At 42.3% G+C, this 22,026-nt stretch overlaps 1 protein-coding gene across 1 annotated transcript; it reads left to right on the forward strand.

The window, feature by feature from the left end:
• Nucleotides 1–854: 854 nt before the first annotated feature.
• On the forward strand, nt 855–21,814 carry FAM170A (family with sequence similarity 170 member A). Its single transcript, XM_064483411.1, has 8 exons — nt 855–976; nt 1,737–1,830; nt 5,254–5,299; nt 13,826–15,233; nt 18,301–18,441; nt 19,147–19,921; nt 20,189–20,244; nt 20,828–21,814. The coding sequence occupies exons 4-7, from the start codon at nt 15,164–15,166 to the stop codon at nt 20,193–20,195; spliced, it is 993 nt and encodes a 330-aa protein (XP_064339481.1). The 5' UTR covers nt 855–976; nt 1,737–1,830; nt 5,254–5,299; nt 13,826–15,163; the 3' UTR covers nt 20,196–20,244; nt 20,828–21,814.
• The last annotated feature ends 212 nt before the right edge of the window (nt 21,815–22,026 follow it).

Here is a 22,026-nt window from a genome sequence, read left to right on the forward strand (position 1 = left end):
TTCCGCCAGCCTCCTGTGGGTTCTGTGATACATTTCCTTTCTTCCTGCTTCAGCCCCCACGTTGGGAGGCTGGCTGCCCTCAGAGGGAACCTAGATTTTGCTCTCAGTTGGCAGCCTACCCTGGTACCATTCTTGCCTCTGCCTCTGATTTCTTTCTTGGAGTTCTTGATGTGGGCCAGGCAGAAGCGGGATGTGCTATCTTCTCCCTTTTGGGATGTGCGTGGATCTCAAAGCAGGCAGGATTGTTAGTACGCCTTCTCTTTATTTTTAAATGTCCAGCCCTCTCTTTTTAGCACTGAGTCCATGAGGGTAGGTAGGCCATGGACAAAGCTGGGGAACATTAACAACTATATTAAGACCATCAGGGAGGAAAGGGGGTTGGAAGAGATAAATTTGGAGTGCGAGATTTGCAGATACTAACTAGCATATGTAAAATAGAGGAACAGCAAGTTTATACTGTATAGCACAGGGGACTATATTCAATATCTTACAGTAACATATAATAAAAAAGAATATGAAAGCAAATATATGTATGTATATGTATGACTGAACTATTATGCTTCACACTAGAAATTGATACAACATTGTAAACTGACTATACTTCAATAAAAAAAAAAGACCATCACCTTGTCCTCCCCTTGAAAATATTTATTAGTTGCCAGGGGGGCCCAGAATCTCATCATAAAATAGAACCTAGACTCAAGCTTAGGGGGCCCCAAATATCAATATTTGTGTTTAACCTAGGGCTGATATTTATTCCTTTCTATTTTCTGTTCTGTCTATCTTGTATTCTTGGCTTCTGTTTCTTTGGTTAATTGAATTTTTTTTCTCAGCTATTGAAGTGAAAACTGCTTTGAAAAGCAAATGCCTTAGGTCAGCTCTGTCTCCCTGACTGAAGGGAAAGAAATGAAGGAGACGCATTGAAGGAAAGTTAATGTTTCCAATCAGAAGAGGAACATTCTACCTCCCTCTGGTGGTGAGTGATGCCAAATCAGCTGGAAAGGGCTCTCATTCCTAGGGCTAAGGAATAAGGAACAGGAACTCAGTGATGCTGTCCCTACAAAACAAAACAAATCTAAACTGGGATATAAAATCAGCATTTAAAATTAACCAAGGGAGGCAGAGCTTGCTGGACCTAGGTTTGTGGGTAGCCAGTATCTGGGTGTCCTGTCCCTGTTTTACTGTCCTGGGTGAGGTCCTGCTCTGAACCAGGACCCCTAGGAATATTGTCAGGGAGCCATCCTCTCCCTTTATGTTCCCAGCATCTTCGTGAGTCCTGAGTCCTCATCTTTTCTTTATTATCACTGTATTAAAGGCTTAAAGAAAATCAGCTGTCACTTGACAATTCGAACGTTGTTTATAGGAAGATATTTCTCAACCAAGACAACACTTAAAAGGCTGCATGCAATGGCGAAAAGAATGCAGTAATCTAAGTATCAGGAGACCTGGAACTTTCTTTTCTATCAACTGTCCCATCAGATCAGGGAGGCTCCCTTCTCTCCCTCCCATCCCAGCTCTCCCCCTCTGCCTCCATCAGTTTCTTTGTAAATAGGCTTGATCTCCATGACCCCTCCTTCTCTCAAGTTCTGAATATATAATTTCGAAAATCTCCTCCCACCCAAGGAGTTTCTTCAGACCCTACAGCAAAGTTTCGAATAGTGAGGGAAGATGTTTTCCTGTGCATTTATTGACCAATTCCTATTGTTACCAGAGAGTAGGTTCTTATGTTATTGCAGAAAGAATTCAGAGACAAGATATGGAGGTCAAGAAAGCAAAGGGAAGATTTATTAAGTGACAGTACTTTCTCAAGAGGAGAACAAGCAGACTCTGGTGAGTAGCTGCACTGAGTTTCTTTGGCAAGTTGGATACATGGGGTGTAAAAATGAATGGGCAGATTATTTATTGAGGAGGGAGGGGTTTTGGATTGTATTTCCTGATTTTCATCCCAGCTCCACCTTGCTGGGGGGAAAGGGATTTTGTCTTTATTTAGACTTGATTGGAAGAGTCATGGCATCAGTGCGTGATGAGTATGTCTAATCTGCAAGGCTAATTCTATTGTAATGAGGGCATAATGAGCAAAAGGTTACATTTGGACACCAGAAATTCCCACCTATTCCCATCTTTCTTTGTGTGCCTCTCAGATCCTTGTCACCCCAAAATGTGTGGTTTCCTGCCAGTCAGGAGGTTCCTGCTTTTCTTTGTCTGCCCAAGGACCCCTATTATTTGCAAGATGTATGATTTCCTGCCATTTGGCCTATGCCATGCCCCCTGCCCCTTTCTCTGCTCATATCTAGCTATTTACCTGTCCTAACACTATATGCCAGATGCAAGTCACTGTGGAAAGCACCCTTTAAGTGTCACTTAATCCTTAATGATGATGTTGGTGATGATGATAACAAACACGTAGTGCTTACTCTGTGTCAGACTCTGTTCTAATCAGTTTACATACATTTGCTCATTTAAATCCTCATTACAGAGTGCATGAAGTTGGTATTATTATGATCTTCATTTTGCAGATGACTGCTGAGCCTTAGAGTGGAAACAAATGTAGCGCCCAAGGTCCTAGGACTGATCTCAGGCCGATCATCTTCTCTACAGATGAGGAAGCTGGGGTTCTAACAGCCTAAGGAAAACCGCCCACAGTCACAGAACAAGTAGCACACTTGGAAATGAAACTCAGATCTAACTCATTCCAGAGCCCTTGTTCTTTCCATTTTGCTGCTTTGCCTCCCAGAGACATTTTTGCTTTGTCATAAACCGCAGAGCAGAGCATGGCACTTTAAATGAAGAAAAAGTTTGCTAAATGAAAAGCAGATTAATGAGATATTTGGGATGCTTTGCAGTAAATAAATCTCTTTCAGAATTCTCATCTTCTCCCACTCAAATCGCTAAAGCCATAACAGTAACAATTACCTCAGCCTGGTTGAGGCCATGTGGGAGTGAACTCTCTTAATTTTATTGCTCAGGGAAGACACTGGAGATCAACAAAATTTTCCTTGAGCTGGCTGAACCACAGGTCAGAAATTGGATTATCAGATGTTGGCTTTCCCCATTAGACCCTCTGCCTGCCCCTCCTCTTTTAGCTGTGTCTTGAAATGCCATTACTTTAGGAGAGAAATGGAGCTTAAAATTCAGTCAACATTAAAAAATATTAGAAATGTCACTGAAAACCTGTTTTTGTGAATGAATGAGGCCTAGAACATCATTTGAACATGATGGCCTGAGACTTGAGGAAAGTCTATTTTTTTAATAATAGGTAATCTTAGCTACTCTCTGGGAATTTAAAAATAGCCCTTTGAAACTGAGAGGCCAGAACAGAAATGTAATTTTTCTGTATGATACATAACTGAATTTGAAGCCAAATGCTCATATTTATATTCAAGAAGAATGTGTGTCTACTCATGCCGGGTGTGGAGGGTATTGAGTGTTGTGAAGGCAAGCGAGTCTCAGGCCCTTTCTCTAAGAGCTATGAATCTATTAAGGGAAATGGGGTGAAAGCTGAAATGATCTGTGCAGTGAGGGGAAACGGACCGTGCGCTGTGTGTCCACCATAGACCAAGCATCGTGTTAGCACTTTATATAAGAACATGGCAAGATGGTGGTATTACCCCCATTTCTAGGGAGGAAAGCAAGGCTCAGAATAAGGTGCCCTGAGTCAGCAGCTCTTTATTAATGTGGCTGAGATCCAGACTCAGGTGATTCTAGTAACAGATCTATACTCTTTCCCCTACTATTTTTATTATTAATCAGGCTAGATACATTTAATGGTTTAACTTAAAAAATTGTTTTTTAATTGAAATGTAATAGATTTACAATGTTGTGCTAGTGTCTGGTGTACAGCATAGTGATTCAGTTATACACACACACACATATATATTCTTTTTCATATTCGTTCTCATTATAGGTTATTGCAAGCTATTGAGTATAGTCCCCTGTGCTATATACAGTAGGACTTTGTTGTTTATCTATTTTATATATAGTAGTTTGTATATGCTAATCCTAACTCTTAATTTATACCTTCCCCCTTTCCTCTTTATAAGTTTGTTCTCTATGTTGTGAGTCTCTTTCTGTTTTGTAAATAAATTCACTTGTGTCATTTTATAAGATTCCATATACAAGTAATAAATCATATATTTCTCTTTCTCTGTCTGATTTACTTCAGTCAGTATGATAATCGCCAGGTCCATCCATCCATGTTGCTGCAAATGGCATTATTTCATTTCTTCTTTATGGCTGAGTAATATTCCTCTGTGTGTGTGTGTGTGTGTGTGTGTGTGTGTACCCCACATCTTCTTTACCCGATCATCTGTCAATGGACATTTAGGTTGCCTCCATGTCTTGGCTATTGTCAGTAGTGCTGCTATGAACATTGGGGTGCAGGTGTCATTTTGAAATAGGATTCCTTCTGGATATATGCCCAGAAGCAGGATTCCTGGGTCATATGGTAAGTCTATTCCTAGTCTTTTGAGGAATCTCCATACTGTTTTCCATAGTGGCTTCATAGTAGTTTAACTTATTAGGTATCCCTTCATGGGATTTAATGATTTACAAAATTAGCTCACCAAGTTGCATAACATTTTGAGGTGACAATTTTTGACCTGGGGTATTTTGAGGAACCTTGGGCAAATCAGATAATTTTCAGCTTCTTAAAAGGAATGTACAAAACAGAAAACTTTACCCATTTCTCGTGCTTTTATGTTTGCTGTGTGAAGCTTATGGATGGTCTTCGAGTCGGGGATAGAAGAGGTCTGGATAACCTATACAGCTACATTACTTGCTAAGAAATAATGGTTTTGAATTTTGACTTGGCTGGCTTTCAGTGGCTGTATCAGCTCAGCAGGAGTCAGCACTTTCATGTGGCTACCAAAAAGCCTATCTTAAGAGAAGTGCCTATGATGGAGGAGGTAACAACTCCACCCCACTCTGACTTGGTCAGACCTTAGTTGGAATACTGTGTTCAATTCTGGGAATGTACATGAAGACAAACATAAAACAACTAGGACATATTCAGGAGAAAGTTTGGATCACTGCAGGGAAATGAAATCTGAATGTTTCAGGGAATAGGGCTGTGTAGCTGAAGAAAAAGACTTGAAGGGCCAGGATAACAATGTTTAAATATTAGAAGAATTGTCTTATGGGAGAGGAGTGTCAATTTTTTGCTGTGTGATCCTAAAAGATGCAACTGGAAGCTACAGGCTCTGGGGAAGTAGATTTGTCTTTCCAAGGAAGAATTTTTGTTTTGTTTTTTTTTAGAAAGTGATGGATTCCCAGTCTCTGAAGGTCTTGGAACATGGACCAAGTAAGTACTTGGTGGAGCCCCTGCGAGGAAATTCAAAGGTACCAGGGATTAGCTTTCACAAGCATCAAAACCCTTCCCCACCCTGAGCATCTCAGCACCTTCTGGACTCTCCTTCCAGGCTTTGCCTCTACATTTGTCACCAGCATGGGGATATACTTTTGGAGGATAGATGGATGGATGGATGGATGACAGGGAATGGGACAAATCCACAGTGGCAGAGCAGTTACTTGATCCATGCTAATTTGGTCTGCCATTTTTAAATTTTGCCTTTCCTATGTACTCATATTCTTGTCTTAAACTATGGGCATCTGGAGACTTTTGCTGTAACTGTTTAGTTTGTGACCCTCAACTTAGCACCCCATTTCATGCAGTTAGGTTATTTGACAATGATTTTTATCAGGTGTCAGTTATTGTCAGGCTCCATCAGTAAGAGAGTCTAACTTGGTTGCATATACAAACTCTAGGTTTAAAAAACTTATGGCTGGCTTCTCTCTCTGGGGAAAGACAGGATCTGAATTCTTTTCCAAATTTCAGTGAGATGGAAATTTTGGGACACCCAAGAGACAGAGAACCAGTCAGAGGGCTTCACACTTAAAAAATAGCCTTTAAAATTACCCACTTGCTAGCTGCACTGCTCCCAGCTCTGTGTCAGGTAGGAATCATGAACTGTTTTGAATCTCAAATACTTTTTATCCATTTAAGAACTAAAAGTGGTTGACAGAAGGTTTTTACTCATAGCCTAGAACAGAACACTTGCAGTGTCAACAGTAAATATCTTAGCAAAAAAAAAAAGGTTGGGGGTTTGACCATTTTATTGCTTTCCTCAGGGCAAACTCTGTGGGCTCATAGCAACATCTAGTGGGCAGTGACCCCAGTTGTCACACCTGGGAGTAGGTTTCCCTCTAATCCTTTTCAGAGTTATAAACAGCTGGGAAACATGATTTATAGACCAAGAGGCATTTTAAACATGGGATTTGCTAACACCTCATATTCCCTTTCTCCTTATGGACATACTCCCCACCCCTTAGAAGAGACACTGAGATCATGCTCAGATCCTGTTAATCTCATTTACTCTCATGAATTGATGTCAAGGATATTAGGTTCATGGAGGAGATTTTCAAAACCCTACCAAGTGGGTTTAGAGGAAGATATGACTCAGTTCAGATTAATCTTTTGGGTCAGAGGTTTTCCTAGGCACCAAGAATCATCTGATCCTGCTTTGTAAGGTTGAATCCCTTGCTTACAAATCATCCATAGCAGCTAAAGCCCTGATGGAAAGGTGTCCTTTACAATTGTAGGTTTTACCCCAATCTCCGGACTCTTTTATAAATGAACTTTGAATATTCTGTAGTTATTTGAACTCTCTGAGTCTCAACTCAGTTTACTAACATTATTAATTTGTGATAGATAAATATGTCTTCTGTTTATAATACATTGCTTCACACAGGGGCACCATCTCAGGAAGATTTCATCTGTTGCAAATTTATGAGGAAGTTGAATATTTACTTTTGGTACTTTTTCACCAACCCCTCAAATGTGTAATCCATGTGCTACCTTCCTACCACATAGCATCCCTTCTTTGCCCTATCTCTTTGTTTTCTGCCCCATTCAAAAATGGCCCAATTCTCAGCCTGTTTTCCACTAGTCCTTGCTAAAACAGTGGCTCAACATGGTTTAAGTTAAGGCACCAGTGCTCATGAGGTTATTTGCATTTTGATCAAAATTTTTAAACAGTAAATATTCGAAGAACTGATTGTATGGTTAAAGTATAGGCAGTGCAAAGAATAGTTTTAGGTGGAGATGAAGGGAGTTGAGTGGATTACGCAGGACATGGGGTGAACAGGGCTCTCACTTTTGTTCAGATACATGAACACGGTGACAGGGCAGCATAAATGCAGAGATGGCTCTTCTGTGCTGCTATGGGGGAAAATAAAAGAGGCCACTGGTGAGGACACTGGCCTTGGGAGAGAGAAAATACAGTTTGGCAATTTATTTAAGCCTTTGTTGGGGTCGAAGAAACAAGTAGGGGAGCTCATACTCAGTGGAAAGAGCTGTGGAAAATTCAGAGATAAGGAATCTTGGCCTCTATTCTACAAGGGTTCATGCCCTATGTTGTGGGGACATCAGACACATCATTAATAGACTGACCAAATGGAGAGTATGGAAAGAAGGGAGGATGGGTATAGCTAAGTGGCAGGAACAGGCTAGCATATGTGAGGTCCTGTGTTCAATCTCTAGTACCTTCATTAAAAAGAAAAAAGAAATCACTGTGCCAGGGGGAAGGATATAGCTCAATGGTAGAGTGCATGCTTAGCATGCACCAGGTTCTTGGTTCATTCCCCAGTACCTCTGTTAAAAAAAAAAAAAAAAAGAAAGACTATGGAAAGAGTTATCACAGAGGTACAACTAACATGCTGTGAAAATGTGTGATCCATTCTAATTGGGTTATCTGGAAGGGCTTCTTATAGAAAGTGGGATTTTAATTGAACTTAAAAACAAATTGTGCTTTGAAAATGTGTGCTTTTGAAATAAAGGACTTGAGTAAAGGCCTGTACTCTGATTGAGGGAGGGAAGTTTGGCCTAGTTGAGTGGAGGCCAGAAGGCGAGTGTTAGGCTTTAGTCTGGAAAATTCAGTAGGGGCTTCAACCCTGTGGGGCATTGCATATTTGGTTGAATATTTTAGATTTTATTGTTCTCATATTGGAAAGCCAATTAAGATTTCAACAGGGGAATAATATTCATAAAGAAAATAAATATGACTATTCTTTTTTTTTCACCTTTAACATTCTTTATTGATTTATAATCATTTTACAATGTTGTGTCAAATTCCAGTGTAGAGCACAATAATATGACTATTCTTAAAGAAAATAACTGTGACCAGGATGAATTGAAGTGGGAGGGAATGACATGCGCATTTGTCTACAACTTGGGGAAGAGAAGAAGATGGCCTCTGATTCATTAGATGTGCATTTTATCTGCAGGAGCAAAATAAGCAGCGTGTCTCAGTGCATAAATCCTCCTCCCATATACCCGTTCTTTTTCATCATGGAGCAAATATTTGGCAGCCAAGTTATTTTTAAAGTAATAAGAACAAAGCTATTTGGAATAAATGTTTCAGAACCATTTGTTACTTTGCATAGACCTAGGAGCACATAGGATTGAGCTAAAGCATTTACCATGGTATGTGGTTCTGCAGGGGTTGCCACACTATTACATACACTTTGGGCTAAAATCTAACTCTTGCCACCACTATTGCTCAAAGACCTGGCGTGTCAACAAGATCATCAAAATAGCAAAGTGGGAGTTAAGAGCTTTTCTGCCTGTTTCTTCAAGTCTCAGGAAGATTGTTTCCTTTGTATTCCCTATATTCAGAATACAAAAGCCTCCCAGACTCTAATCTTTATGAGGTCAGAGATTTCTAAAGGCAGTGAGATTATTTTCCAGCCGCTTTTCAGTTAAGGCAAGTGATTTAGGAACTTCCAAACCCTCCCTCCTGAATCTATTTTTAGAAAAGAAACAAAACAAAAAAACAAGTAGATGCAATATAATCCCAACTACACCGTTCTAGTATAAAAGTCCCTGCACAGCGTGGTGGAAAAAGGTTGTGATTCATGACCTAAGAGATGTGAGTTCTAGCCCTCGTTTGGTGCATGCATAGCTTGATGGATTTGTCAAGTCTCATATTTAATGGGGAGGAATTAGAATTTTTAAATATGGTCTCTCTTCTATTCAATAGTACTGTTACTTTTTTTTAATTTCTTTTTTTAAAATTCTTTTTTGCAGGGGGGAGGGGGGAGGTAATTAGGTTTATTTATTTATTTGTCTATCTGTTTATTTAAATGGAGGTACTGGGGATTGAACTCAGGACCTTGAGCATGCTAAGCACACACTCTACCACTGAGCTATACCTTCCCTTCCCTAGTAATACTGTTCACAATTATTTTTGCCTAAGGTGTCTAGAAAATTGGGAGACACGTGATAAGATTGTGGTCAATGATTCTGGGTGGAAGTGATGTGTGTTACTTTGGAGCTAGGACATTTAATGGCATGTGAGACTCCAGAATTCTTCCTCTCTACAGTGATGACTGATAGTGATGGCTTTGTCACGCTGAGCCCGGGAATAAGGACAATGAGGAGCAGAACTCCTCTCTAGCCCATGATGGGCATGTACAAGGAGCGGGAAGTGAACCTTTGTTGTTTTAAGCCACTGAAATTTGGGGGGATTATTTGTTATAATAAAATGATCAACCTTATTCATGAGTGATGTGATCTCCAAAGAGTATAACTGAGGTGAATAAGGAAAGCCCTAGCAATATAAAAGATCCTTCTTTTTCTTGATTTAAAATGTAAGTTTTCTATAGATAAATGCCAAAGCTGCTTTGAGGGAAATTAAGTTTCCTATATTTGGAATTAAGTTTCCTATCATTCCTACTGAAATATAGACTGGGCAGCCTTTTGAAGGCAGGGATGTAGAAATTGAAGATGATTGTGTGATCTCATAAGAAATTGATATTTACTCTTTGTGTTTCTGGCACAGAGCTCCTGAAACCCTTGGAATTTCCTACGTGCTGAGAGCAATAAATGTGTCTTTTGTTACGTTAATGAGGTGACTTTTGGAAAGCACCTCAGAATGGGGGCTGATTGCTAGTGGAGCCAACCAAGTGATTAGAGGATTGGAACTATGAGTCCCACCTCTAGGGCTCTGGGGAGATTAGAGGGGATAGAGGTTGAATCATTCACCAGTGACAGATGATTTAATCAATCCTGCTTATGTAAAGAAGCCTCCATAAAAACCCAAAAGGAGGACGTTTGGATTGCTTCTAAAGTGAACATATGGAGATGCAGGGAGAGTGGCATGCTCAGAGAGCATGGAATCTCTGGACCCTTTTTCTGTGCCTTGCCATATGCATCCTTCCACTCAGCTGTTCCTGAGTTGTGTGTGTGTGTGTGTGTGTGTGTGTGTGTGTGTGTGTGTATGTGTATAATATTCATAATAGACTGATAATCTAGTAAGTAAAATGTTTCTCTGAGTTCCCTGAGCCTGCTTTGTGTGAACAAATCAATCAAACCCAAAGCAGGAGTTGATGGAACCTCCAATCTACAGAAGCATGAGTGGCAACCTGGATTTGCTATTGGCACCTGAATGTGTGTCTGTGTGTGTGTGGTGGGGAATGGGGGCAGTCCTGTAGAACTGAGCCCTTAACCTGTGGAAACTGATACTATCTTTGGGTAGATAGTGTCAGAATTGAGTTGCATTGTAGCACACCCAGGTGGGGTCTGATAACTGCTTGGTGATATGGGGAATCCCTGTTCACTCCACGTTGGAACTGATACTACAGTTGACCCTTGAACTATATGGGTTTAAACTGTGCATGGATTTTTTTTCAGTAAATACACATCTATGGATTCAAGTAAATGTGAATCATAATTTCTATCTGTAGTTGATTGAATCTGCAGATGCGAAACCTGTGGATACAGAGGCTGACTATACCACACCATTTGACATAAGGGAGTTGAGCATCCTTGGATTTTGGTGTCTGCAGGGGCTGCTGGAACCAATCCCCTTTGGACACTGAGGGACGACTGTAGAATCTTAGGTTGGATCTTAGTTCAAGGTCCATTCCCATTTAAAAGTATTCAGGGTTATAGCCCCTGAGGGTAACTGCTGCACCTCACATTTGTGCAGCTGGTAGGGTTTATAAAGTATTTTCTACATTGTTAACTTATTTGCTCTTCTATGGATAGCAAGAGGTTTTATTCTCTGTACCTTCAGTGGAGACTTTGCAGCTGCTAAGAAGAATCTAGTTGGAGAAACAAGCTAATTGTTTCCCTGTGTCCCATAGTTATTCTGATAGACATGTAGTCATATCTCAATATGGTTTTCATTTTCATTCTCCTAATGGCTAGTGATATTAAACATCATTTTGTGTACTTATTTGCCATTTGTATATCCTCTTCAGTGAAACATCTCTTCATGTCTTTTGTCCATTTTCTAATTGAATTGTTTTATTTTTCACTGTTGAATTTGAGAGTTCTTTATATATTATAGATATTACTTCTTTGTTGGATATGTAGTTTGTAAATATTTTCTTACAGTCTGTAGCTTGACTTCTTATACCCTTAAAAAATCTTTCATGTCACAAATGATTTTAGTTTTGATGAAATCTAGTTTAACTATTTTTCCTTTATGAATCATCTTTCCTGGTTTATTGCAATGGCCTGTTACCCCAGAAGGGGAAGGGAGAAGACTCCAGTTCTTGGCTTATCTGAAAGACAGGAATATACACAGGAGACAGTGCATTGTGCACCAAAAGATTTTAAAGGTTTTATTAGCAAGGGGAAAGTATATGTCCAACAACGGGAGGCGGGTCGGTCCAAGGGCAGATAGCAATATTCTTTGTTTGCCCCTTCTCTTACACCCTCGGTTAGAGGTGGTCTTTTGATTGACCACTCTTTCCCCTTGGAGTGCTCATGCTCATCCTGTTTTGTGCATGTTCCTACCCATGATGTACACAGAAAAACCCATGGCGGGGGCCTAAACTACAGTGCTAATTATATCACAATGAGCACTGGGTCATGTCTGGTTTGGTTCTTCTCTCTACTGCGCAGTTGTAGTTGTTGAGTTCTGACTGGTTTCTTACTGGCTCTCATTTAAGAAGAAGTAAAGCCCCTTTATTGCTGGAGGTGGACATAAAGCCATCTTCTGGACCATCCCCCTTCTCCTCCAATTTATCTGCCCAATGCCCCCACTTACCTAACTACCTAACAGGCCCACTGTTCTCTGATTCTTCCCTTGCCTCCCAATAGTCTATTCTTAACAGAGCAATTAGAGTGATCTTTTTCAGTGTCATTTCTCCTTTAAAATTCTCCAAGCTTCCCAGGTCACTCAGCATAAAAGCCAAAGTCTTGACAGTAGCCTACAAAGCCCTGTGTATGTAATTGGGTCCCTCATTATGACTCTTGGTGGTATTCAAATAGGCCAAGCAACCCCTGGACCAGAACTCCAGTCTCTTCTTTTGCCTGAAAAATATAACTTGACAGTGGATCTAAGCTTCCTTACTGGCCTCAGGTACTGAAATGGGGCCCTTTTAGTGAACATAGAACCCCTATTCAACATAGAAATCTATTCGACATAGAAATGTCCCTATTTCTTACAGTCCCAAGTTTAGTTTCTTGTTTTATTTTTCTTCATGATACTTGTAAATATTTAAACTACTACACGTTTTACAAAATTGTCTATCTTCTCCTCCAGAATTAAACTCCTTGAGAGAAAAATCTTTTTATCTGTTTTGTTTATAAATGTTTGACTACAGGATCTAGAGCCTGGCACATAGTAGGGACTCAGTAACTATTAATAGAAGGAAGAATGAATGAAGAAATGAAGGGATGAACTAATGTATGCCTGAACCTCGCGTGGGCTTGCCGTGATAAACCCCATCGGCCCTAGCTTGGAGACCCTGAGTTGGTACCATTGGAATCATCTTTCCTTTTCTGAGCAGAGGGTCATTTCTTTCAGAAATTCAAGGTCTAACAAAAATGCCCAAAGAGTCACCCTCCTAGAAATGATAGAATTAGAACTGCTGATGAAAGTTCAGCTCCTAAGGAGATGATGATCATCAGTGGTTGTCAATGCTCTTTGTCGAAAGGTTGATGAGGAAGGAGCATTATGGTGGAGAAATCAAGCTGACAGTGCCTGAACTCGCTGATCAATCTCAACTTCTTGAAAAACAGGACAACATTTTCTTACTTCCTGTTGTGATACAGTAGGGAGGTGCACAGCATCACTTATGAAATGATCTTGTAGTTACATGAAATTGAATCTAAATCTAATTAATTCTCTACATCTAACTACCTGTTTACAAGGAAATACAGATAATAGGGAACATCTTAAATGGACTCCAAAATGTGGAAAATCTTACAGGATAAATTATTTAGTTTCTTCAGCAAAGCAGTGCCAAAAAAGGGAGAGAGAACTGTTGTAGAATAAAAGACACATTGACATGCCACATGGCAGCATGTGGACCTTGTTTAGATCTCAATTCCAATGAACCAGGTATAAAAACGACTTTTTAACACAGTTGGAGGAAAATGAGCGTGGCTTGGTTATTAAGTGGTATGAAGAGATGATGGTTAAATTTCTTGGGTAAGATAATGCTATTGTTGTTATGTTAGAAACAGATTCTTACCTATTGGAGATAAATACTATTGTATTTGAGGAGAAATGACATAATGTCTGAGATTTGCTTTAAAACGCAGCACTTCCCCCACCCACCCTTCTAAACCTCCTACACTAAAATATATGAACAAAAAGCTAAAAGTGCATGCTGCATGAGTGTGTGTGTGTGTGTGTGTGTGTGTGTGTGTATGGAACAGAATAAGAATGGCAGAACATTGACAATTATTGAAATTGGGTGATGGGTAAATGGTGCTGCATCCTCATTATAGAATTCTCCTTACTTTGGGTATGTTTGGACATTTCTACTGCAAATTTTTTTTAAAAAATCCTCCTTGCCCCTCCTTTTCTAGGGATTCTCCAGCAAACAGGTAGACTGATTTCATCAGTGAACCATCACAAGGCTGCCCTACCTTCACTCTCCCGCTGCCTGAGACTTGAAGACATTCTGCAGTGCTTTTGCAAATCTGGACCAACCTTCATCCTCTGGGTATTGCTCATGCAAGCAGTGACTTCTGGGAATCCACTTCTTCCCAGGACTCCCAGTGGATGATGGCCACCGCCTCAAAATGAGGTATCTCTAATTCTAGAGTGGAATTAAGAGGATCCAGATGGGTTGCCACTTATAACTGGTCTAAATTACAGCCCCACAGCAAAGATGTGCAAGGAATAGTATGAAAAATGTTTTTATAACTTCACTTAATTTGTATTTTAAGCCTGATCCTGCTGGTGTCCTGTTTGGATTTCCACCCATCCCTATTTGGAAGTCATACCGGGCCAGGGTTTTGAGGGTGGAGGTGAGAGCATTGTCAGTGTCCATTGGAGCCCACAGTAGTAGTGGAGATGCCCATCAGCTCGGGTGCCATGCCTCCTTCGGTTTGGTGGCACCTGTACCACACGTGGGGTGGGTTGCCATGATTCTGCTGGTGTGCACCACACAGCCATCTCCTTTTAGAGTTTTTGCCATGTCTACCCCTCCAGCCACAATTCAGAGGCTCCTTCTCCAGGATCTCTCTGACTTAATCAGTACGTCTCGACACTGGAATGGGAAAACAAAACAGTACCTATTTGCAAAAACCTGCTTCTGTTATGTTTCTGCTCAAATATCCTCTCTTTTCCTTGGAGTATGGGAGTTTAGAAAGAAAAGCTAAGATTATCAGCATGCTATTGCTGCTACACCCTGCTGTGTCCTTTCACTGGCCAATGAACAGGGTCTGCTACCCACCTCAATGTAGAAGAAAGAGTGAAATGAAGGGAGAAAAGAGAAAAAAGTAAACAGGGACAGATTACCATCTCAAAATACCCTGCCACATTTGAAAGACATGAGAGTTGAATTCACAGGAGAGGTTCTGCGGGAAAGAAGGAATTTCTCTTGAAAATGGGATCTTCACAGTTGCAAAGACTGTGTCGGACCTAGCGCAAGAATGCTCTGACGTCATCACTGAGGTCAGAGAATCCTGCTGTGGGCCTGGCGACCTTTGAACCTTAACAGCCCTGCACTGTAGTGAGCACTGAGCGGTCCTGCTGGTTCACTAAGTGGTCGGAGTCTTCAGCCATCTAGGAGACTGGACTATTTTTATTGGTATCAAATCATTCCGACGGATCTCCTGAGAACCACGAAGGGCCATCTTGTGGGGAAGAGGAGGAGCTGGACGTGAGGCATCTTCTTAGGGACTTTTCTCGTTGGTGCTATGAAACAGCGACAGAAGAGGAAACATCTGGAAAATGAAGAGTCCCAGGAGACTGCCCAGAAGGGAGGCGGTATGTGTGGGGCTTGTCGGGGGCACGTGGGTTTCTGCCAACCTGAGCTTTCTCTGGGGAGGTGGGGCTGAGAGTGTGTCACCTGTGAAGTAGGGAGTGAAAGACTTTTCCTCAGCTGCTGCTGCCATCTCCATCCCGAGAGTCCCCGTGGTGTGAGATGGCACAGGAAGGCCAGCTGCCTCCAGCAGGTGGGAAGTCAGCCCTGCTGGCTTGAGGACTCTCTGCAGGGCTGCCCACGCTGGAGCCAGGTCAGACCCGCACGCGCTGACTCAGAGGAGCGGCTTTTCTCCGGCCCCGAGTTCTCTCTTATTCTCTTTTTTGGATCTTTCCATGGGGTCATGAGGTAGGGGGTGTGAAGGATGCCGAGAGAGATCTGTGAGTTGCTTGGTCCCTTTTACCAAAGAGAAAAGAGAAGCCCAATGAGTTGAAAACCCTGTTGAAAAATATCTTGAGAAGTGAAATGCCTGTTCGAAAGGAGACTGTTTCCCTAGGGATGACGTCTTATTGAAAGCATGGAGGTCTATTCCTTCAACAAGAAGAATTTTCCAGAGGAAACCAGGGGAAGGGAAGGGCCTTCCAGAGACTAAGGCCAGATGGATGGGGGAGGTCTGAGAGCCCCGGGCCACAGGGTGCCTGCCTGCCTGCATTCAATGTAGGAGAGTAGCTTTTCCTGGGAAAGGAGGTGGTCCCATGGAGGAAGAGGGGCAGAATGGAGCCCACGCCAGGGTTCTAGCTGGAGGTCTCTGCCCCAAATTAGAGCCCAGAAGCTCCCACCAGTCCCAGGGCCCTGAAGACTGGAGGACAGGCCCTGGAAATAGATGTCTAGATAGTAGGCAGGTTTTTCAGGCAGCAACTGGGACAGGATGGGGAAGGCAATGATTGCCCCCACACTTCAGAATACTTTCATCTGTGTGCGTGTGTGTGTGTGTGCGTGTGTGTGTGTGTGTGTGTGTGTGTGTGTCTGTGGTAGAGGGAGCAGTGGGGAGAATGAGAGTGAATGCTCATCACATGTAGAGTCTCCATGGTAAGGTTCCTGTCACCTTGCCCAGACCTGGTGACACTCAGTACACATAAGAGTGTATACTGAATTCTTGTTACGGATATTCCGTGAGATAGTTCCTCATGCACCCATATAAACTCTGATACAGCAAAGATATCACACATCTCAATACTTAACTTTTTTTAATTGAAGTATAGTCATTTTACAATGTTGTATCAATTTCTCGTGTACAGCATAATAGCTCAGTCATACATATACATACATATATTCATTTTCATATTCTTTTTCATTATGGGTTACCATAAGATATTGAATTTAGCTCCCTGTGCTATACAGTAGAAACTTGTTTATCTGTTTTATATATAGTAGTTAGTATTTGCAGATCCCAAACTCCCAATTTATCCCTTTCCACCTGGTAACCATAAGTTTGTTTTTTACACACATAACTTCTTTATTAAACCACTCATGGCACATATAGATAAGTACACACATGACTCTTGTACTACATCCACATACAGCCTACCTGTATCACAGTCCTCTTCCCTCACACCAAACTCTGGAGATTATATATACACACACACACACACGCACACACACATATATATATATATGTATATGTATATATACACACACACATATACATACCCAATATGTGTATCTCCCCAACAGTCACACAAACACAGCTACCTCCAGCTATCTCTAAATATCTCTCTACTAACCAGTCACATGTCACACATATCACACTTATAACACATTGTTTATTTTTAATTTAAAAAAATTTTATTAAAGTATAGTTAGTCACAATATGTCAATTTCTGGTGCACAGCATACTGCTTCAGTCATGCATATACACACATCTATTTGCTTTCATATTCTTTTTCATTATAGGTTACTACAAGATATTGAGTATAGTTCCCTGTGCTATACAGAAGCAATTTGGTTTTTGTCTAATGTATATATAATAGTATTTGCAAATCTCAAACTGCCAATTTATCCCTTCCCACCTCCTTTTCTCCGGGTAACCATAAGATTGTTTACTATGTCTGTGGGTCTGTTTCTGTTTTGTAGATAAGTTATTGGTGTCTTCTTTTTTCTTTTCTTTCTTTTAGATTCCACATATAAGCAATACCATATGGCATTTTTCTCTCTCTTTCTGGTTCACTTCATTTAGAATGACGATCTCTAGATCCATCCATAACACATTGTTCAGTAATGCCAGACCCCCTTTGTATAAACCACAATAAAACACAGACTCAACAATCCCTATCAGGGTTGCCAGATAAAATACAGGACATCCACTTAAATTTGAATTTCAGATAAACAACAAGTAACTTTTCAGTATAAGTATATCCCAAATATTGTATGGGCCATACTGACAGGAAAAGTAAGTATGACCGAATACTGCATGGGAATATTTACACTAAAAATGATTCTTGGTTTATCTGAAATTCACTTGTAACTGGGTGTCCTGTATTTTTGTTTGCTAAATCTGGCAACCCTTAAAGACTTGCCACCAGCTGACATGTTACTTAATACTTACTGTATTTCTTTTTAGTGTCTGTCTTCCCCTCTTAGAATGTTCAGCATTACCAGAGCCCAGAATAATGGAGTAGTGCCTGATGCAGAGTAGCTGCTTACTGAATTCTGTTGAATGAATGAATGAGCACACACCATAAGTACAGCCGCACCCTGCCATCAGGAAAAGTTACATGTCCCATAACGCCTGAGTTGTGAACAGAAGCCATGCACATAAACTCCACAGGCACAGATACACACATTTCCACCAGACTGACCCCACACTTAGCAAAAGCTTAGCCAATACTCATCAAATTCACATTTTACACATATTTAGTCGCCACTCAGGTCTGCATTCCTCACAAGACACTAACAGAATAATTGTTGATTTTAATTAAATACTGGCGTATCCACTGGGGACCACACTTCTAAACTGGTGTATTCACTGCATCTGACATGTGTCAGACACTCAGTAAATACTTGTTGGACAGATGAATGATGAGCAAACATGCCAAACCCACTGTATCTCTGAGCCTTTCACGTCTCCCTCAGGAATCTCCAAGTCACAAGTTGATGCCCCTCAGCTTGGATCCCCTGCGGTGGCCCAAGGATGTGGCCCAGGAGTAGGAAAGATCTCCTCATCCTCCGAATACTTCTCTTGTGTTTCTTCTCCATGCAAGCTCACCCATGGCAGTAAGGATATGGGGCTCCTTGGGGCAGCAGTGCTTGGCTGTGGGGCAGGAGGCACATAGATCCAAGCCAGGCTGAGAGGAGACCCAGGGCATCAGAGGTCATCAGTGCTCTGTGGAGGGGCCTGGGTGGGAAGGCAGAGCTGTTAGGAGAACTGGGATCTGAGCTCAGTGTGGAAGGGTGTGAGTCCTGGGCAACCATGGTGGGGAAGTTAAGGATCAGGGGCCAGAAAAGTCTGGGCTTGATGTGGAGGGACTGGTCAAGCATCTTCAGAGGAACATGTAGGGTTCGTCTTTGCCTTTGTTTCCAGAAAAGGACAGTGTTCTTCAGCACAGGCCTCCAGCACAAGAGCAAGACCATCCAGCTCAGGTCCACACACCTCACATACAACTCATGTGCATGCTCAGCACACCATGCCACTCTCCTATACCACCACCCACATATAACACACCAGTTATATCTCAAACTCACACTCTTCTTATAGCACCCACCCCCAAAATCCCTCACATACCTCAGCCCTCACCACCATGCTTCATGCCCCTGTATACAGACACCACCTCAGTATCCCTCCACACATCAATGAAATCTCACCAGATATGCTTCCCTATTATACTGACAATAGCCAGCAAGCCCATGACACAGCCTCAGCATGTCACAGCTTCGGTCATGCTCCATCCATGTTCTTATGTCTCTCATTTCCTTTCCCAGGAATCCGGAGATCACATGGAGACAGTCGCCAGCCTAGAGTGCCCCTAGCACAGGTTCAGGAACATGGGGAGACTGTTCTCCCCTTAGAGCACGTCTCATCCCCTTCATCCTATAAGACCTGTGTGTCCTCTCTGTATAGAAACAAAGAGGAACAGGGCATGAAAATATACTACATGCAGGTACAAATGAGAAAGGGGGTAGCTGTCTCCTGGGAGACAGAGAAACCCTCGGAGACCCTGGAAAAGCAGCCGAAGATGGAAGAAGTGAACCTTGCTGAAGGAGTGTGGGTAGGTACCCCCCCCTCTGATGTGTCCACCAGAAACCTCCTGTCTGACAGCGAGCCCAGTGGGGAGGAGAAGGAGCATGAGGAAAGGGCAGAGTCAGACAGCCCACTAGGGTCACCTGCAGTCGAGGAGAGACCCAGGGCCAAGACCCCTGACTGGCTGGTGACCATGGAGATTGGCTTCAGGTGCATGGCCTGCTGCCGGGTCTTCTCCACCTTGGAGCTCCTCCAGGAGCACGTGCAGTATGGCATCCGGGAAGGCTTCAGCTGCTACGTCTTTCATCTCACCATGGCTCAGCTGACAGGTAGCGTGGAATCAGAGATCATCCCCAAGGAGGAGGTGGTGGAGGAGGAGAAGGAGGAAGAGGAGGAGGAAGAGAAGCAAGAAGAAAAGGCGAATGAGGAGGAGCAGCCCACAGGGGAAGACCTCAGCAAGAGGAGACCCTGGAGCCAATGTCCAGGCTGTGTGTTTCATTCTCCGAAGGACAGGAGGTGCGCAGCGGCTGGGTCTGCCGAGGGCGTGTTACCTTCTCCAAGCCAGTGCTCTCTCCAGTCTGGGCTCATGCCTCCACAGGGGAGACTTGGGGGCTTTATGCCCTCAGGGGATAACTGAAAGGGGGAATACCTGGGCCCCTTGCTTCTTGTCCAGGCATTTAATAAAGTCATGACTCTAAGTGGGAATTTATCCGTCACTTTCAGCTCCTGCAGGAAGTTCTCTCTAGCTAAGAAGTACTTTTCTCTGTTTTGGTTTCCACACAGCAACTGAGTCATGGGCTGACGATCCTGGAAGGTGGTGTGGACTTCTCTTAGAAGAGGTAAGATCTGAGGCTGGTGCAGTGTTCTGAGCATGAGAAATGTCATGGGAAGGGGCTGCAGGGATGTGGGTTACCTGGGGGCCCTCCAGTTGCATCAACCTGGGGCATACCCAGCACTTTTGGGAAATTGGTCTCTGTTGACTTAAACAAGAATGTGGAGAGTTTTGACTAGGAGTTTTCTCAGGGTCTCTGTGATTGACCTCATCTCTAAAAGCGCGTACTGCTAGCAACTCTTCTTGGCAGAGGGAGCCAGGTGAGGTCTGAAGAGAGGACAAGGGACCTCACAGGCCAAGTGGTTTGAGGTCTGAGAGCCTCTGGCCTGAGCTGGGATCTCATCTTGGCCACTGCACAGAGCCCTCTGAGGGAAAGGGGAGTGTGAGAGGGAGTCATGTGGAACTGACTTCCCAAGAGATCTGGAAATGTTCCAGATCCTTCATTTTGCCGTAGTTGATCTGGAAGCAGACTCACTGTGGTATGTGTGGCTCTGAGCTTTAAGACAAAGGTGAAGGGTACCCCTGACCAGCAGAGCTCATGTTGCTTCTTGTCTCTTCCTGTTCTGCCTCATTTGTTTTATCACTTCCAGGGAGAAGAAAGGACCCTGGGGATAGGAGCAGACAGAATGCCAGTGGTCTTGAGGAGGATGAAGGGACCAGCACTCAGTCTAACATCATTTGACAATATGAACATCATAAGGAATAAAGAGTGTTTTCTAAACCTTTCCTAGATATATTATTTAATTAAATTTTTCTGTCTGTCTGTCTGTCTATCTTATCTATCTATCTGCCTTCCTGCCTACCTACCTACCTATCCATCCATCTATCTATATATGTCATCTCTATCTAAGTCTCTAGTGGTTTTTAAACAAGGTTTCACGTAAACACCAAGGTTATTCACCAGCCTTTTCCAGAAGAATCAGTATCTGAGCTCCTAGGATCTGCATGACTATTTTTCCAAGGCGGGATACTATATTTCACATGAGACCATAACAGACTACCCTGAGTTCAGGTAAAGGAACTGTGAAGGAGCAGGTGATGTGGAAACCATGTGCAATGGGTCATGACTGAAAGCCCTGTGAAGGGTAACTTCAGAGGCTAAGGGGTGGTGTGTGTGTCTCTTTAGGTCTGGCTTGGAAGAGGGACTGTCACAGTTTCACAGGGGAACACCAGGACAGGGGAGGAGTTTCTCAGTCTTGAAGCTGTATGTGGAGCAGTTTCCTCCTGAGATGGTTATAGTGTTTGCAAAGAGCCCATCTGACTTCAATCAGGAATTGGAGAAGAAATTTCTATATTAGGAATGTGAGCCAGGGAGCTCTGATAGTTACAGTTCTGTTTTACTTCACTTTCTAATAAAATTCTTATTCTAGCCTCTCAAGGTTTTGACCCCATCATCTGAACTTCATCCTTACATCACTGCTACCACCACTGGAACTAAAGACATCTGGGTGGCACTGAAGACTGATCTGGATGTATGAGGTTGTCCATGGTCTTTTAAGGTAAGGGAGGAATAATGTGTCTTCCTAATCTGAATGGGGGCCACAATCAGGTTTTGGTAGGACTGATGGAATTGGAAGGAAATAATGTGAAGGTCAGAGATTTTTGTCAATTTAAGCAGAATAAGATCTAATTTCAAAGTCCCATGAGTTTTTTTTTTTTTTTTTCAGTACGTGTAAGAACACTTCCCTGGGGCTTCATTGAATCAACAATGGTTCCAGTGATCTGGTTTTGTCATTATTATTTGGATAATAATAATAATAAGCCACCTTCCCAGCTGGTTTTATGCTCC

Source organism: Camelus dromedarius, chromosome 3 (genome assembly GCF_036321535.1).
Source record: "Camelus dromedarius isolate mCamDro1 chromosome 3, mCamDro1.pat, whole genome shotgun sequence".
NCBI classification, from domain to species: domain Eukaryota; kingdom Metazoa; phylum Chordata; class Mammalia; order Artiodactyla; family Camelidae; genus Camelus; species Camelus dromedarius.

Bases quoted from the DNA above. Each gene is read 5' to 3' on its own strand.
- FAM170A (XM_064483411.1), top strand. From the start codon at position 15,164: ATGAAACAGCGACAGAAGAGGAAACATCTGGAAAATGAAGAGTCCCAG. The intron at 15,234-18,300 runs GTATGTGTGGGG...CGTCTCCCTCAG, and splicing joins GACTGCCCAGAAGGGAGGCG to GAATCTCCAAGTCACAAGTT. The intron at 18,442-19,146 runs GTAAGGATATGG...TTCCTTTCCCAG, and splicing joins ATGCAAGCTCACCCATGGCA to GAATCCGGAGATCACATGGA.